The sequence below is a fragment of the Centruroides sculpturatus genome, unplaced genomic scaffold, assembly GCF_000671375.1.
Source record: "Centruroides sculpturatus isolate CEXI.00-Female unplaced genomic scaffold, Cexi_2.0 scaffold534, whole genome shotgun sequence".
Lineage (NCBI taxonomy): Eukaryota > Metazoa > Arthropoda > Arachnida > Scorpiones > Buthidae > Centruroides > Centruroides sculpturatus.
The window spans coordinates 307,882-326,081 of NW_019384895.1; the positions used below are offsets into that span (position 1 = coordinate 307,882).

Genomic DNA, 18,200 nt, shown 5'->3' on the forward strand with positions numbered 1-18,200 from the left:
CTTTATTTTCGTTTTAAATTTAAAAAAATTATTTATTTTCAATTTTAATTTTTAAATCAAATATTATAATTTTTATTTTATTTTATTATTTAAGAGGTAAAATAAAAAACTTTAAAAATAATATAATGTATCGTTTTAAGAAAATCGTTAAGACTTTTTTGTTTGCTTTTTCACGTTTAGAATCCACGACGTATGAAATTTAAATTTAAAACAAAATCTTGTATTGATGAATTTTTATAAACAATTATGCAAAATTAGATTCTAATTTATCGTACAAAAATTTAAGTTTACAGTATTTGTATACTTAGAATAATAAGAAGAGCTGTTTCAGAATATACAGTAGTTTTTAAAATTGTAGTCTGCTGTTCGTCCTTTTTGGTTTCTTTTAAATTCTTTCCGCCTTGTAGGCATTAAGGGGGGCCTCTTTTAGCATGCCCGTTATGGGTTTAGTCAGGCCCACAGATAGTGAGGGATGGGGGCTGACATAGTTGGTCGGATCACCCCCAAAAAATTTCTGGGGTTTTTGACACGTCCGAAATTCGGTTCCGGATCCAGAGTAGTAGGCTGCCATCTTGACTGCTCGGCCATCCGGCAACCCTTTTTGGATTACGAGCGTGAGGATATGTATGGAGATATATATGTATGCTGTTTGGGAGGATGTAAAACAGTCACCTTCCTGTAAATCAGTGTTTCTCAACCGGCCCCTTAGAACTACAGACCAAAATTCAATTTTTGGGAAATCAGAGCAAACTCTAGGAGGCCACAGTGAGAATAAAATATTAAAATTATATGAAAACGATTAAACTTCAATAAGTAAATTATTACTTAAATATATGCAAATTATACAAATGTTATGTTTAAATAAAATACACGAAGAACTTTTGAACATAAATTGTTTTATTCGTTATCATACAATATAATTGTTCCCTGTAAACGATGGCATGTCGAATCTTGCACGTGTACACAGTATGTCAATTTCATTTTTTTTTTTTTTTCGAAAGACTTTACTATTAAAATATAAATCTATTGCATCTACATATATAGAATGATAGAATGCATATAATATGAAACTTAAATTTAGCACCAGCATTTGTTCGCCTCTCAACTTGGTTCTTTTAACTTCTCGGTTACGTGTATTACGTCATCGATATACAAGCGCGTCGTATCTCTCTATCACTTTGGTTTTCGTTTTCGTTAGTTTAATCTTATTTTAACTTTAAAAATATTGTATTTTTTTTTTAATTTTTAATATTTTCTTAAGTACAATAAGAAAAATTATTAATATGTTTATAGCTATCGGCACTTATTTTGTAACAGTAAATAAAAAATTTTTGTAATTTTTCGGTTTCTCTCTCTGGAAACGGAACTCTGAATAACATATTACTCTGTTGTTCGATTTTTGGACATTCGAATTTCATATATATTTGTAGGAATGCATTGTGTATGAAAATGAGGGACTGCCTTTATTCTCTAATTTACTTGATAATTGCATTAAAACATAACTAATTATAGTATATGTGTCTAGCAAAAGACAGAAGCGCAACGAGGAATACTGGTTTATATTCATAATTTTCCTTAGTTGTTAAAATAGACCTATCTTTTACACTGCGTATAAAATTGGTTCATAAGAACAAATGTACATTTAGAATAATACAAATATAAATAAATTATAATGTCTCGTGTAAAATTCCATTTCAGTATAATTTAAACCAGGGCTTCTTAAACTATGGGTCGCGACCCCATTTGGGGTCGCCTAGCGAAATCTTGGGGTCGCGAGATTTTAATGCAAAATATTGAAAATAATTTGTGAGAGTTTGAAAATGGCACGCTTTGTGTCATAGGTTTCGTGAGTTGCGTGTTGTTATCATTTCTGGTGCAGCGAGACAACGATTCAGCAACACTGATTGTAGTGTGAACTAGTGTAATATTGTCGCTTTTCAGTGTATTCAGTTGTCTTTGTTCCATTGTAACACAAGAGTGAACTGTGGTAGTACACCATTATTGTTTCTGCAAATTTGTATATATGTTACCGCTAAAGCTCGAAATCCGTTAATGTGCGCATTACCTAGCTAATCTGCAGATTAACTAGAGTGATCCGTTAAAGCTGCGAAAATTATTCCATTTCTCAAATTACCTAGGTAATGTTCAGATTTTCTAGGTAATCTGCAAATTACCTACTAGGCACTCGGTAAAGTGAAAATAAGATTTTTGCTGGAACAACAGCAACGTTTCTGTACGCTTAAATTAACATAATGTTATTTATTTAATTTTCAATATCTAAAGAATCAAGTTAATACAATCAACAAATTAGTTGATTGAATCAATCATCAATCAATTAAAAAAACTTTAATACAAAAATCAAACGGTTTAAAATATTACTACAATTAGGGAAATGAATTTGCAAAACATATGATAAAATTGTACTTACTTATTAGTGCAATCTAAAGATTGGTGACACTTTGAATTACGTAGCAATTGGTTTTTGCGACAAGCACGCCTATTTGTGGTACATTTAGATTTGCAGTCACATTTTCTGAAACCCTGCCCAGTACCAAGGGATTGTTTTATTGCTGTTTGACGTAAAGATATTTCTACAGCAGGGACATCCATCTTCTTTCGTTAAAAATCTCTCTTTGCAAACACTGAATTCAGATTTTGCATACAATTGTTTTAAAATACCTGTTTTAGTATCAAGTTTATAAAAGCCATCCTCTGTTTTACTAAGAACCACAGCTAAAATTGAACGTGCATCAGTTTTTGCTCTGTCTTCTTCGGGTACTTTAATTCTCACAGCGAAACCTTCATCGACGTTTGGGTGCTTTGCATTAGAAACTGCTAACATTTTCTTTGCTTGCTTTTCTAAACATTTCTTGGCTTCATCACGCTGTATTTTCTGATCCATATTCTTTTTACAGATGATGCACAATACATTCTTACCATACCCTTCCTCTTTAGGATCTACTTCACCACAAACTGCGTGAACAAACATATTACACGATTTACACTTGTGAGCACTTGATGCTGCTTTTGAGCAAACAATACAGACTATGTCTTGTATAGTGCTCTTTACAGGCTCCGTACGAAACTGTGATGGCGATTCTGCTGAAGTTGAGAGTAACTCAGTGATGACTTCTTCAACTTGCAGAGGCGATTCCTTGGAGGTGCAGGGTAACTGAATATTCTTCGTGACTGCATCATCAATCAACGGTATAGAAGGCAGTTTAAGATTACTATCGGTAAATTCTTGTATTTCTATAGGTGATTCTGTAGAAGCGGGGGATAACGGAATGTCCTCTTGAGTAAGATTTGACTGTGATCTCATAATCACAGTCTCTTGTGAATCTTCTAATTTTTCAAGGTCTTCTTCAGTTTTTATCGAATGTCAAACAATTCTCCGGCATGGACAAACTTTTTCAAACCTTTCTCGCGCATCTGACAACGGCTCAATGAGTTTTTCACAGCCTCGTACAGTCAACACATCACACCTTTGAATTATTTGATAATCTCGAGATGATTCTTTCTTCTTGGAAACTTTTATTTGCTTTACATCTTCAATTATGGAATCATACTTTGGTTTGTTATTAAAACACTACGTATTATATTTTAAATCTTCGCTAAAGAGGTTTGCGAAGAATCTTTTCTTGATTTTACTCACCAATTCGGTGCTTGCTTGCATTCTAGGATTTAAATTTATCTACGTAAAAAGAAGGAGTGGGGAAAGGAAGTGAAAGAAACAAACTTTTGAACTTTAACGATACGGAAGCCGTTAATGTGCAGATTACCTAGATACTCTGCAAATTACCTAGGTAATTTGAGAAATTGAACAATTTTCGCAGCTTTAACGGATCACCCTAGTTAATCTGCAGATTAGCTAGGTTATGTACACATTAACGGATTTCGAGCTTTAGCGGTAACATATACAGTATCTTTATTTTATATATATTTTGGGGGGTCGCGAAAAAAATCACAATCATAAATGGGGTCGTGAATAAAAAAAGTTTAAGAAGCCCTGATTTAAACCAATGTTTCTCAACCTTTTTTTATCTTTGACCCTTTGAGCTTAATTAATATTATTTTTCTGTGGCTCGCATAATACTACATTTTGATAGATTTTGCATTACAGACGTTATTAATGACAAATCACGTAACTTTCAACCTTTAAATTCAAAATTGTGCGTACATACGGTATTAATATATATAACTGTTATATTTTAAAATGCTTAAGTTTAGCTCCACACTCAATTTTACGCCAATTTGAATTAATTAAGTCGGAAAAATGAAAGTGTGCATTATAATCGAGAAAATGCGAGTATTGTATTAATCTTTAAAATATTGGTATTAAATTTGTCTTATAAAATCACGACCACTCCTGTAAATCGAGTTATCCGATAAGAATAATTATAATACAATACAAATATATAGCTCTATCGTTCTATCGTTGAAAAAATTCGCTTATTTTTGCTCACCTCGAGTTTTGCTTAGTAGAAATGGCTAAAATGTGCTCAAAATACGTATGGAAATACGGTATTACAGCAGCACCTGTATTGGACGATCACCTGTCTAAAAGACCACTTTTTGAAGGAACCGTGAGTGGTCGCCATAGACAGGTTTTACTGTATTTGGAAATAATGTTATAAATTTAGATGCAATGTTCGATGAAGTGTTAATGCAAAAAAAATTTGTACAGCGAACTGGAAAACATGGAAGGATTTATCTTGAGAAAAAAAATGAATTCAGTTTTTTAAATATTTTAAGGATCAAAATATTTCGATAAAAAATCTGAGCCAAATTATGGAATATATTTTCTGCCAGCTGGAAACTTCTGCTCCCGTTGAACGAGTATTCTCGGTGATCAATAATATAATGTTTGATCTCAGGAAAGAGGTAGAATGAGTGAATCGACAGTTAAAACTTTAATTATGTGTAAACTGAATGTGAAAATGAGCTGTTCACACTTTTTTGAAAAAAAAAAGCAAACTGCTACTGACAAAAATTCTATGCTAGTGTTAATCATATTCATCATGAATTCATGTCCACAATGAGGAACTCGACATATCTTTGATAGACTGCCTATGAAAATTTTTCTAGGATTGCTCGTCTGGATTCGGTTCTCTAGAACGATACGCCGACGCCTTACTGCCTCGGCACCGGCCGTCCGTTTATTATCGTTAGACCGGTAAATAATGCTAACTAAATACCGTGCTACAATGCTAACTAACCGTGACAGTCGGATGGCCGTCACAGTTAGTTAGCATTGTAGCACGATTAAGGTGTCAGCCTGCCGCTTTGGAGGACCCTGGAACGAATCCGATGGGGTCGAAAATCCCTGGAACTTTGTTCATTCCGGATAAGTTAAGCCTTATCCCTCATCGCTCAGCCGCTCCATTGGGGGCCTAGCCGAACCTACGACAGGCTTGATAAAGAAAAACCCTCTTAGTGCTTACAGGGCGGAATAAATAAAAAAGAAGAAAAAAAAACGCAGTGTTCTTAACCCATGGTGAAATTAACTGGAAAAAATCAAAATTGAAATGTCAAAATAAAATAAAAATTTAATTTAAAATTAATGTTATTTTTTTATTTCAAAGTAATTTGAATATTTAATAAAATATTCAAATTACAAGTTATAAAATTTATAATTTATAAATATTTGTTTTAGAAAATTCCAAGCTTGTTTATTTTCGAAGTATTTGTATGTAGAGATTAAAAACAGTAATATTTTATAATCTTACAAATATTTGAAAAATGTATTATATTACGATATTAATAAAATATTTCTGAATTCATTAAAACTTTGAAAATAATTGAAGAAATGAAAACAATTTTAATGAAATATTATCATAAAGAATTTTAATTTAAAATTATCGAAAGTACTTATCTAAAATTATTTTCAGAAATTAGTTTTAGTTTTTATAACACGAAATGTTTAAAATAGATTTTTGTTTTAAAATAGTTTGAAGAAAAAACTAAACAAATATAATAATAATAAATAAATAAAAATAAAAACGAAGAAGAAACGTCAGATGTCGCTGTTTCATTTTCATTCGAACTACTGATGTGACTGTGGCGGTTTAACCGTCTGGCTTAGGTCCTTTGTTTAAAATGTGATTTGTCTTTCTTTTAACCCACCCAAACATCATTAAATTTAGTTATGGAAGAGAAGGTGATATCGTCAGCATCTAGCACTTACCAAAACGTCATCCCTCAACAAAAAAACGTTCCATTGAATCATTCGTTAGATTACAGTTCTCCCAAAAGAGGACAGTTTGTATGGAAAAATGGAAGTAAGAACGGTTTAAAAAGCAAAGATCCTTACGGATCGAATCTTTATCCTTCTCCTTTGGATAGGATTAGAACCAAACGTCAGATGGGAGTGATCAATGAAACAGAATCCAAAGAAAGTTTTAAACTTGTGCATTCTTCTTGCAAGACTCCAGATCCTGATGATATAAGTCCTTTAGAAAAGTTTAAAGGAGATAGTCTATATTCTTTTTGTTATTCATATTCGCAGAAGAAAGGAAGCTATTCACATTCCAATGATCACATTCGTTCTCTTAGTAGTAGTTGGGTGTTTTATAATTACGTCGGAACTCAACCAAATATATCCTTTGCCGCATGTATCCAGAATCCAAATAAGGCAGTCTTAACTATTAACAACAGAACAACCGAAATTCTTGTAGCCAACAAAACTGCTTGTCAATTGTTAGGTCTGAGTGAATTTAAATTAATCGGAAAACGTTTATGCAATTATTTAACATTTGGAAATGGATACTATTTAGCTAAGGAGACTCAATTAGAATCAACTGGAGAAGTTGTCATTATCTCAGGAAAAGTGATGGAACTGATTAATTCTTATAAAGAAACNTCGATGAAACCATAGCTGCAGTGTTACAGCCACCATTCCAAGTATCTCAAGATTTAATGTCGTTAATAACTTGGCTTCTAAATCCAGATCCCTCTGCACGTTGTACACTTGAGTCTGCTGCAAATCATAATTGGACTAATCAGTTTGTGGATATACATAACTATAAGTTTGAAGATATAGTTTTATGCAGTGCAGAAGAAATAAATCCAGCTAATTATTTCGAAAATCCAAAATCTGAATAAAATAGTGCAGAAATGTTTAAAATAGATTTTTGTTTTAAAATAGTTTGAAGAAAAAACTAAACAAATATAATAATAATAAATAAATAAAAATAAAAACGAAGAAGAAACGTCAGATGTCGCTGTTTCATTTTCATTCGAACTACTGATGTGACTGTGGCGGTTTAACCCTCTGGCTTAGGTCCTTTGTTTAAAATGTGATTTGTCTTTCTTTTAACCCACCCAAACATCATTAAATTTAGTTATGGAAGAGAAGGTGATATCGTCAGCATCTAGCACTTACCAAAACGTCATCCCTCAACAAAAAAACGTTCCATTGAATCATTCGTTAGATTACAGTTCTCCCAAAAGAGGACAGTTTGTATGGAAAAATGGAAGTAAGAACGGTTTAAAAAGCAAAGATCCTTACGGATCGAATCTTTATCCTTCTCCTTTGGATAGGATTAGAACCAAACGTCAGATGGGAGTGATCAATGAAACAGAATCCAAAGAAAGTTTTAAACTTGTGCATTCTTCTTGCAAGACTCCAGATCCTGATGATATAAGTCCTTTAGAAAAGTTTAAAGGAGATAGTCTATATTCTTTTTGTTATTCATATTCGCAGAAGAAAGGAAGCTATTCACATTCCAATGATCACATTCGTTCTCTTAGTAGTAGTTGGGTGTTTTATAATTACGTCGGAACTCAACCAAATATATCCTTTGCCGCATGTATCCAGAATCCAAATAAGGCAGTCTTAACTATTAACAACAGAACAACCGAAATTCTTGTAGCCAACAAAACTGCTTGTCAATTGTTAGGTCTGAGTGAATTTAAATTAATCGGAAAACGTTTATGCAATTATTTAACATTTGGAAATGGATACTATTTAGCTAAGGAGACTCAATTAGAATCAACTGGAGAAGTTGTCATTATCTCAGGAAAAGTGATGGAACTGATTAATTCTTATAAAGAAACGATGCCTGTTTCGGTTTGGATGAAAAAGTTATCGTCTAAAGAAGAACTTCGTTGCTTAGTTGTTATGGAACCGGTTGAGCGCACAGTTGCTAAATTTTCGGTCGGTTCGGATGGAAAAATAATTGCGTGCGATACTACTATGTCCATGTTGTTTGCTTATACGACTCCAGAAGAACTAAAAGAACTTAATATTATACAACTCATTCCGTCTTTATCTCTTCCATTATTGAATACTCAAGATAAAACATCAAACGGTATGAAAAAGATAGAAGCTTCGGGCCGAACTCGTAATGGAGCATATTTTCCATTGACTGTAATGTTTAAGCATGAATGTGATAACAGTAATGATATTTCAGATGATAAGGTATTAGCAAATGTAATATATAGTGGAGTAATTTGGGTTTTTGCAAATATAAGTGGTATGATAACTATACTTCCAAATGGCACAATACATAGCTGTAATACTAACTTTTCACAAATGTTATTTGGATTTTCACAAGAAGAGTTAATTGGAAAAAACATTACTGTGTTGATTCCTAGTTTTTATGATGATCTTGAATTCTTGGACACTGATTCGATTCCTCTTCCTCCGCTTGATGACGATGAAGAGGAAGATGATGATGATGATGATTCTCGTATAAATTGTATTTCTGATGGGCGTATAACTGCAGATTCTTTGAACATGGAATCACGACCTATGAATCCTATTGGTAAACAAGTAGAATTGGCAATTGAAAGTTCAATAGATGCATTTCATTGCCTCACTCTTAATAGTTCCTGTTCACCAAGTCAAAATTATTCCACTTGTTCCTTTTCTTCTGAAAATGCTGAATTGTTACAGAATAAAATGCATTTGTGGGAAAACAAAATTGAAAATAGTCCTGATAAAGTAAAATATAATGAGGGACAATGTACTCTGCAATCTCATGTAGAAAGTGATATAAATGATAATATTGCTTGCACATCTCATTTAGAAGTCAATCCAAAGCATATATACTGTGAATCTGAAACTGATGGTGTTAACTATGCACAAAATATTTTCCAAGATAATCATAGAAGTGAAGAATTATATTCTAAGAAAGAAGAAAATCCAAACAGATCTCGATCAGAACCCACACTAAAAGAATGTACTAGTATTTCAATGACAATTACCTCAACTCCAAGAGAATCATTAATTGACAAGTTGACTCTAATAGAGAATAAGCATATAAGCAATGAATCATTACATAGTTTTCCAGAAGGAAATTATTTTGGTTTAGGAAAGCATAGAGATGGCTGTAAGTTAGCAATTACTTATCAAATACGACGTATAGAATTAGATAATGGACAAGTGGTATATTGTTTATGGGTATCTAGAGATGAGGAAACAAATGAAGGCCATTTTTGCAATTTGTTAGATACCAGTGTGAGTAGTATGAGTGGATTTACTATTGAGCCATCTAAATCTGTTTTAGGATCATCATTAACAGAAAAAGGAAATCTTTCTTGTAATGCAGATTATACTGGATCTGAAGTAAATGATTCTGTTTATACTTCTGGTGCTTATTTTCAAGACTATACTATATTACAACAAATTGGTAAAGGAGCATTTGGATGTGTGAAAATGGCTTACAGAAATTCAGATAAATTATTAGTAGTAACCAAATTTATAAGGAAATCCACAGTGTATCCAGAATGCTGGGCATATAATTCTGTCATGGAGAAAGAGGTTCCATTAGAAATTAGTTTGTTAATAACACTAAAACATCCAAACATTGTTGAAGTTATTGATGTATTAGAAAATGATGATTATTTTCAAATGGTTATGGAAAAACATGGATCAGGAATGGATCTCTTTGAATTTGTTGATCGTAGTCCTAGTCTAGATGAGCCATTGGCCAGTTACATATTCAGACAAGTTGTGTCTGCACTTGTTTATCTGCATAATCGCAATATTCTGCATCGTGACATAAAAGACGAAAATATTATAATGGATCATCATTTTCACGTTAAACTTATTGATTTTGGGTCAGCAGCATTTATGCAAGAAGGCCATTATTTTTCAACTTTTTGTGGCACTATGGAATATTGCAGTCCTGAAGTCTTGAAAGGAAATAAATATGCTGGTCCAGAATTAGAAATGTGGGCATTGGGTGTGACATTATACACACTTATATTTGGAGAAAATCCTTTCTTTGATGTCGATGAAACCATAGCTGCAGTGTTACAGCCACCATTCCAAGTATCTCAAGATTTAATGTCGTTAATAACTTGGCTTCTAAATCCAGATCCCTCTGCACGTTGTACACTTGAGTCTGCTGCAAATCATAATTGGACTAATCAGTTTGTGGATATACATAACTATAAGTTTGAAGATATAGTTTTATGCAGTGCAGAAGAAATAAATCCAGCTAATTATTTCGAAAATCCAAAATCTGAATAAAATAGTGCAATGTGATAATGTATCCTAGTTATTGCCTAGATCACATCTGCTTCCAAGTTTAGAAATGATATTAGAAAGTATATTAAATGTTGATTATTATTTTTTTTTACAGTATATTTTATATGACTTTATAATTATACTTTATCATTTTTAAAACAAGTGTTTTAATATTTATAAAATTTCATGAGTATTGTTCATAACACGGAAAATGATTTTCCAAACTATACTTTGCTATGGTTCATTGTTTGTATCCAATTTTTTAACAAACAAATTTTAAAGCAAAGATTGAACAAAAGTATTTATCAGTATTAAAAAAATTTGTAAACTCAATAACTGTTTTATATTTAAAGACATATTTAACTTTATTTTACATTAATGAATGTATTCAGTTATTTATGTTTTCCATTTTTATAATGAAAATTTGAAAGTTTAAATATTTCATTTTAATAAAAAAATTGTATGCATTAAAAATGTTGGTTATTTGAAAAAAACATTAATTTGTTTGTCACTAATTTATAATTTAATTTATAAAATGATCAAACTTCTAGAATTTAATCTAGAGTATTAAATAAATTATCTGTCAAATGATATTAATTTTAAGAAGAAAGCTTTATATAAAGTTTGTTTTTCAATGAAAAAAATTACAAAATAATGTATGGAAGTTACCAATTGACAATGCTACTGTTGAGAAATGAAAATTTATAAAAAAAATTGATTCAAACACTGCAACTACCTTCTTTACAGATATTTTAAATTAATGATTGCATAGCTAATTTAAAGCATTTGTTAAATCATTAAGAATAAGATATATAAAAGTTTTTAACAAATATTTTAATTAATATAGTAGTATATGCAAGATGATTTTAATGGAGTTTAAAAGTCAGTCGTGATGAATCTGTGATTCATCAAGACTGACAAGCTATGATGAAATCAGATAGATTAATGTCAGCTGTATTAAATTATAATAATTATAAAAGAATATTTTAATATCTAATCAATTCATTGATGTAGGATAACAGTAATGAATTAGAAATTTGATATAGCGAAGAGTATTATGTTGATAGAACAAAAACTAACAGATGAAAATACAATTCAATTGGCTGAAAAGGAAACCTGAATACAATTATTCTTGCATAACGGTTAAAGTTCCTTAACTATTGAAAAAAATAAGGGTCAAAAACCTGTTATAAAGATTATTTTTATTTAATAATAATTCATTAACAAAGTAATTTATTAGATGAATAATATGTAATTATTAATATCATGATGTGTATTATTCCATTCTTCATAATTTGAATTAATTACATTCCAAATTTATTATTTTCATTCATAATAAATCAAATATTTTAGGAAAGATTAATGTATTTATTCTAAAATATTTAATGAATATAACATAATATATTATTGTCTAAGTTTAAAACCTAAAAAGATTAATTAAACATTCCAAATGAATTTTCAGTGATGGATTTTCCATTATGCACATTAGGTACAGGCCTAGGAGTGCAAAAGTTCAAAATAATTTTACGTAGACGTAATTAGTGCAAATTAAAAGTTTAAGTAGGAACAAAAAAGACATATCAATTGAGTATAATATATGAAAATATTTTGCATGAACAGTGGTAGTATTAATGACTGATTTCAGTAGCAGTTCCCTTTGTCCGCCTTTGATATTTAAAAATTGTAAAATACGATTACTGCAGAAGTAAAATTATAAAATAGAATCATTCTGTGCAAAAATGGCAATGTTAGTTTGGAGTGCCTGCATATTGTGAGCCTATTGGTTCCATATTTTGAGCACAATTTAAATTAATTTAGTTAAAAGGATAACAAGTGATAAATAATTTGAATGGATATATTATAAGTAAGTGAACTCATAACATAAGTAGCCTACCATAAATTACAGTTTTAAATTATTTTTCTTCTTATTAAATTAACAAGTAAATATAAAAGATTAATTGGTTGAGTAAGAGCAAGGCATTTACTCATTAATTAATCTTCCCTCTTCAGACGGCCAACAAAACTCGAATCCCCCCTTAAAACCTTTATCATTTTACGAATGATAGATACCATAAGTAAAAACAAAACATACAAAACATTTTGAAATAAATATAATAAAATGCATACACTGTATAAAATTTAATGAAATAAATCGGACGTCCACTGAAGATCAACTCCTCTCCTCCCCTTGTTCGACTTGTCGTAACCCCCTCCTTCCCTCTAGTGTGAACGTCATTTATGGACAGCCCTTATCACTAAAATTATAAATTTAAAGAATCGGATAAGCTCTCCACCAGATATTCATTAGTTTTTATAAGGATCCGAGGCCCATTTCGATCTAGATGTTCATAAGTTTTCATCAATGGCTCGGATCAAGCATGGTTATCCATTCTAGATTGATGTAGCGACTTGCAGATCAGAACTATCATTAATGGGTAAAATACAGTGTCAACAAATTATATAGTGTACTGTATATTGTATTAATATATATGGGAAAATAATAAACTTGTATTCAGTTAACAGTCATAACTTTTGGATAATTTAGCTTCTTATTATTTAAGTACAGATTCTTCTTTTTATTCGATACTGTGAATAGTAACTTATCTGACATAGTATAAACGGATTATTTAATTAATAATATAATTTATAATGTAAGAAATTTCCCTTTTTATTCTGCAATAATACTATTTAAATGATTAAACTGGACATAAAACTATAAAATATTAAAATGTAATTCTTATGGCGATGTATCTCAGGTAGTAAGATATGTATTGTTAATATAAAACATTGGCAAAAATAATTATAAATTATATTCATACACAATTTAACATAAATAACGTAACGAACTTTATACTTCAGGATTTTTACTTATACTTTTATATTATAGAAAACCTGTAGAGAGGCTTGACAAATAAATCACTGGAAATTTCACTAATTTCCTTATTTTCTAATAAAGTAAAATTTTATCATAAATTTAGTTTTTAAATAAAGTAGAAATGATCTTCCTGCTATAAAAATTTCAATAAAAAAAAATTATATTTCGAGTTAGGTATTGTAATATCTTCTCTCTTCACTTATCTTTCAGATATTATCTGGGAAATTTAATTTATGGCATTGCTTGTATATTAAAGGAAGATAGTCAAATATACAGTATAGTTCGGAGTGTACACGTCTCGTTACTTGTGATAAATGTTAAATTTTGAGATAAATATTTTGAATATCCAAAATAAATACAAGAAACAAATATACTTAACATTCTATATTTAAAATTAAACATTTAAAAATGAAATTTGTAATAAATATTGTAATAATTTTTTTTTATATTTTTAAAATAAAAGTTTTTATTTGTAATCTAGTTAAAAATTAATATTCTTCCATTTATACTGCAAATTATGAAAAAAAAAGCATAAATTCTAGTAATTATTATGGTAAGGACATATAAGATTACGTGGCATCTAAGAGAACTGTCCCTAAATTACATAACGCAAATACAGGTGGATGAGTATGCAGGTAATCGTTACGATACGTTGCAAGGAGGTGGGGTGTTTACTAAAATGTTACGGTGATGCTAGGATCTCAACTCTTGGGTAACAAAATGATTCATTCTTATTTCTAAAGTACAGTTGCATTGCTGTATTGTACTGTTTATGTCACTTCTTTGTACGTAATTAATAAAATAATGTAACGTTCAGTATCCCGTGCTGTGTATTATTCCTTAGTATAATTAAGGGATTGAACGACGATTTTGGGGGTGGGTATGTGCGACAGCATTACGGACGTTACAAGAGATGGGACGTAGTTGAAAAGCATAAAAATAGCGTTACGTGAATTATCCCAGAGTATGAATCAAACAATTAATCACCATGATTAATTGTTTGATTGGTGCTATACGGAGTCGCTGGAGCTGGAACTGGATCGGCCACCTCTACTCTGAACTTGGAACTGCCTAGTCCGTTGGACTAAAGCGGTTTCTGGGAACTTCCTAGAATACGTTTTACGGAATGGAATCAACGAATAGAAAACATTATTTCTTTGTATATGGAAACGGAATAGTGGAAGTGAAACATGAAATGGCATTAAGGCTTGTTTTTATATTACCAGAAAACAGAAATAGAAAGCGAAAACGGAAAACAGAAAAACAACTAGATTCCGTTTCCGTTCATTCTTCGTTTAGTTTTATTTCCACAATACCAGAATATCGCAAGCAGAATTAGGTCGATTTTAGCACGTACGTACGATTTTAGCATTGACATCTTTAGGGGATGTCCATAAATGACGTCTACACTGGAAGAGAGGAAGGAGGTTTTTTACTTTGTAAGGACCATTGATCATTCAAAATCGATTACTCCATCTGGTCGAGTTCGAATTTAGGTTCAATTTCAGGTATCAATCTGCAAACTCTTTGTAAAACCGCGGCTCAGGTGTGAGAAATACTGGTCGTTAGCTTTTAAAACCATCATGTAATCTTCCCCCATGTGGCTGCCGGCTATAAAGAAAGGAGAGAGAGAGAGAGAGAGAGAGAGATTATCTGACAACGAGGACAATTAGATCTAAACAATTTACAATTAACGAATGTTTTAGAGTTACAGTATTACAGTATTTATGTAGATAGAGCAGTTTTAATGCTAGAGTGAAGCATGTTACGAAAGTTGAAGTTTTTCTACTCCGGCAGGATTTTGGTGAACGGAAACTTCTGGATAGGAAGTGACATCACGTTTCCGTTTCTGTTTTCTGTTTATGGTGTATTTTCTGGTGTTGTGGAAACCAGTCTTTACTTTTTCCCGGACGGATATCTGTTAGTTACTAATAAAAACAAAGAGGCTAATTATGAAATTTAATAAAAATACCTATAATTTTTCCAAATATTTTTTATAAATGTTAAATAGGCCTATTCAAAACTAATTTCATTGTATCTAAACTCACGTGAAACATTTTCATTTAGTTCAAGTTCAAATCCAGGAGTTCACTGTTTCATGAAAAGCCGTACTGTATTTATAAAAGCACAGAATGCAGAACCATTGGTAGTTCCAACTGGAACTGTCTCAACATTCGATGTGGAGCGATCCCTAATAGTTTCGAAGCAGTAACGGTTCCGATTCGGAACTAACCATGTCTAATCACACTTTGTAAAGGAACGTCGAATTTTCGTAAATTGTGAATTTTTAAATTAAACCATGTGATTTTAACAGCTAAGTGAAATTTTCAACCTACTTTCAAAACATTTTACATTTGAAATAATGAGTTCTCAGACCTTTAAAGTGAAAGTGATGATTTTTGCTTGTTGATAGAAAGTTAAGTTACTGTGTTAAATTTTGGCAGGATTTGCTGGAGCACGTTAAAAAAATGTTAATTCTATGTTTATTTTATTTCTTCAGCCATAAAAAATTAGAAGATTTAAAGAGCAAAATTGATTAAAAAAAACTATTTCTTGTAAAAGAAAATTTTGAAGCTCAAAAAGAATTGCTGAAGGCAGTGGCAGATACAAGGGAAGGGTTAAGGTGATTAAGCCTTCCCCGTTGACAAAAATAAATATTAAAAAAAATAAAGTTTATTTGTTCGAACTCCAAATGGCAAATATGGTTTATCGGACCATCCGCAATATAATCGTCATACGCACGTTAATACAGATAACCTATGTACTAATTATTCAGATATTTTTAACTTTTCCTTTTGGTACTTCTGGACTCGCTGCTGGCTGAAAGAGAAAGCAACAATGCAGATAGTTTATCTCAAATCGCAACAAACTTATTTATAAATTATAAAAGTATATTATACAATTAAACTGTTCAGAAATTTGATCTCCATTAAAAATGTGCTTGAGAATACAGTAGAGCATCGATTATCCGACCCCGGTTAACCGTCACATTGGTTAACCGACCGTTCTAGTCGCCAAATTCAAATGTCCGCTAGTGATGTGGTGCTACAATATTTGGCTATGTCTTGCCTACTTTAATAGTACTTTTACGTGTTTTAGCTGGCAACACTGGATCGACCATAAAAGGGAGCCAGTATTTAAATGAGGCTTAATTTTCTAATTTTTAACGATACAATAGCGACAATTATTATTTTTTTAAAAAATTTGATAGGCTTAACATGGAGGAAAATTCAGCGCAAAGTAGGTTAATAGCGATATACTAATATACTAATTACATGGATATAATAATATACTATACTAATAATGTATTTTTTCATATTTTTCGGTTATCCGTTTTTTCAGTTATCTGACCAACCCCAGTCCCCAATTGAGTCGGATAATCGATGCTCTACTGTATTTCAACCTTAAACATATTTGACCAATTACTCCAAATGACTAAAAATTAGAATTTCAAGCTATTTATTTATATTACTACAATAATTTGTTTCCATACCAGTTTTTTAATTAAAGCCAATAAAACCCAAACTTTCAATAATTGTTTATTAACTCATCCTTACATCTAAACCAGCAATTGTCCACACCTAAAAATTATATTTTATTAGGATAATGAATTGCTACCTAATTCTTCCAAATTTGATTACAAGATCAGAAAATTTTGGAGAATCAAATAGTTGTAAAGTACGTTTTGTTAAATGTAAAAGAAGTAAAAATAATTTATATGAAAAACTATTTTTCCTATTATCACATAACAGTATCATAAAAACCACTAAACAAGTAAAGTTACAAATTAGAAATCACTTATAAAGGAGCGTACTCTTATCTTTCTTATTTTTAAGAGCACCCACTTTGCAGGAGTTTTTATTCCCTAGTCTTTCCAAAATATTTCTTTCTGACTTACCATATTATACTTCATTAAGAACGTTTTAAAGAGTCAATTAGTAGTATCGAATCTAAATTTATCCTTGTAGTAGGCCTACGGTGTTAATAAGGCAAAATCGGAAAAGTGCATAGTATAATGTGCCTTTGCTATTTCTGTATTATTATGTAAACATATGCTTACGTAAATATAGTGATTGTATTTTTATATAATAACGTTACTTACAGTGTTTTTAAATAATATGAATGATTTGATCTCTCTTTAGACTTTTAACGTAAAATTATTGAGCCCTTCTATACATTTTGGCGTCCAAAAAGACATGTATATGTCCTAAATTAGAGGTTCACCTTCTGAATTAATCTGCCTGTACTCTTCGAAATTTGTTCTAAAAACTGCTTAAATATGTGAATTTTTGCCAATTTAATTTACATTCTTGCACGTATTGAGGAATAACGTAAAATGAAGAACAAAACTTGACTTTTGTTTCTCGTTTTGTGTCTCTTAACATGAGCATTTATGTAATGTATCCTAATAATGTTCCATACGAGATCAATATATCAATGCAAAAATTTTTCTGTAAAGTTTATTTTAAAATATAAAGCTTCACTTAATATTTTCGGTTTTTATATAGTCTACAACAACTAAATAACATTTTTTTTCTTTTTTTAAAGCTGAAAACAAGTATATCTTAATCAGTCTAATGTCAAGTTGTTTAACAACACGATCAGAACATATTTTTAACAATAACAAAATTATCTTAAATTTTAATATTAATTTTTAAGCATTAATAATTGATTTTAAAATTACGTATGGAGATATAAATTATATTTTGTATCCTTATATTGAAGAATAGGCTACGTGAACTTAAATTCATACACTGATCTCATAATCAGAAGGTTTAAAAACTATTACAGTATTTAAATAATGATATAATTAATATACTTTAGCTATAATAATTAAAATATCACTGT

The 18,200-nt window shown here is 30.7% G+C and overlaps 2 protein-coding genes across 2 annotated transcripts; both read left to right on the forward strand.

The window, feature by feature from the left end:
* The first annotated feature begins 6,060 nt into the window (after nucleotides 1-6,060).
* Nucleotides 6,061-6,877, forward strand: LOC111631365. The gene has a single exon (XM_023375592.1). It carries the CDS (start codon nucleotides 6,149-6,151, stop codon nucleotides 6,875-6,877), a length of 729 nt encoding a protein of 242 aa, XP_023231360.1. The 5' UTR covers nucleotides 6,061-6,148.
* Nucleotides 6,878-7,213: 336 nt separating this feature from the next.
* On the forward strand, nucleotides 7,214-10,803 carry LOC111631368 (PAS domain-containing serine/threonine-protein kinase-like). Its single transcript, XM_023375593.1, has one exon. It carries the CDS (start codon nucleotides 7,346-7,348, stop codon nucleotides 10,478-10,480), a length of 3,135 nt encoding a protein of 1,044 aa, XP_023231361.1. The 5' UTR covers nucleotides 7,214-7,345; the 3' UTR covers nucleotides 10,481-10,803.
* The last annotated feature ends 7,397 nt before the right edge of the window (nucleotides 10,804-18,200 follow it).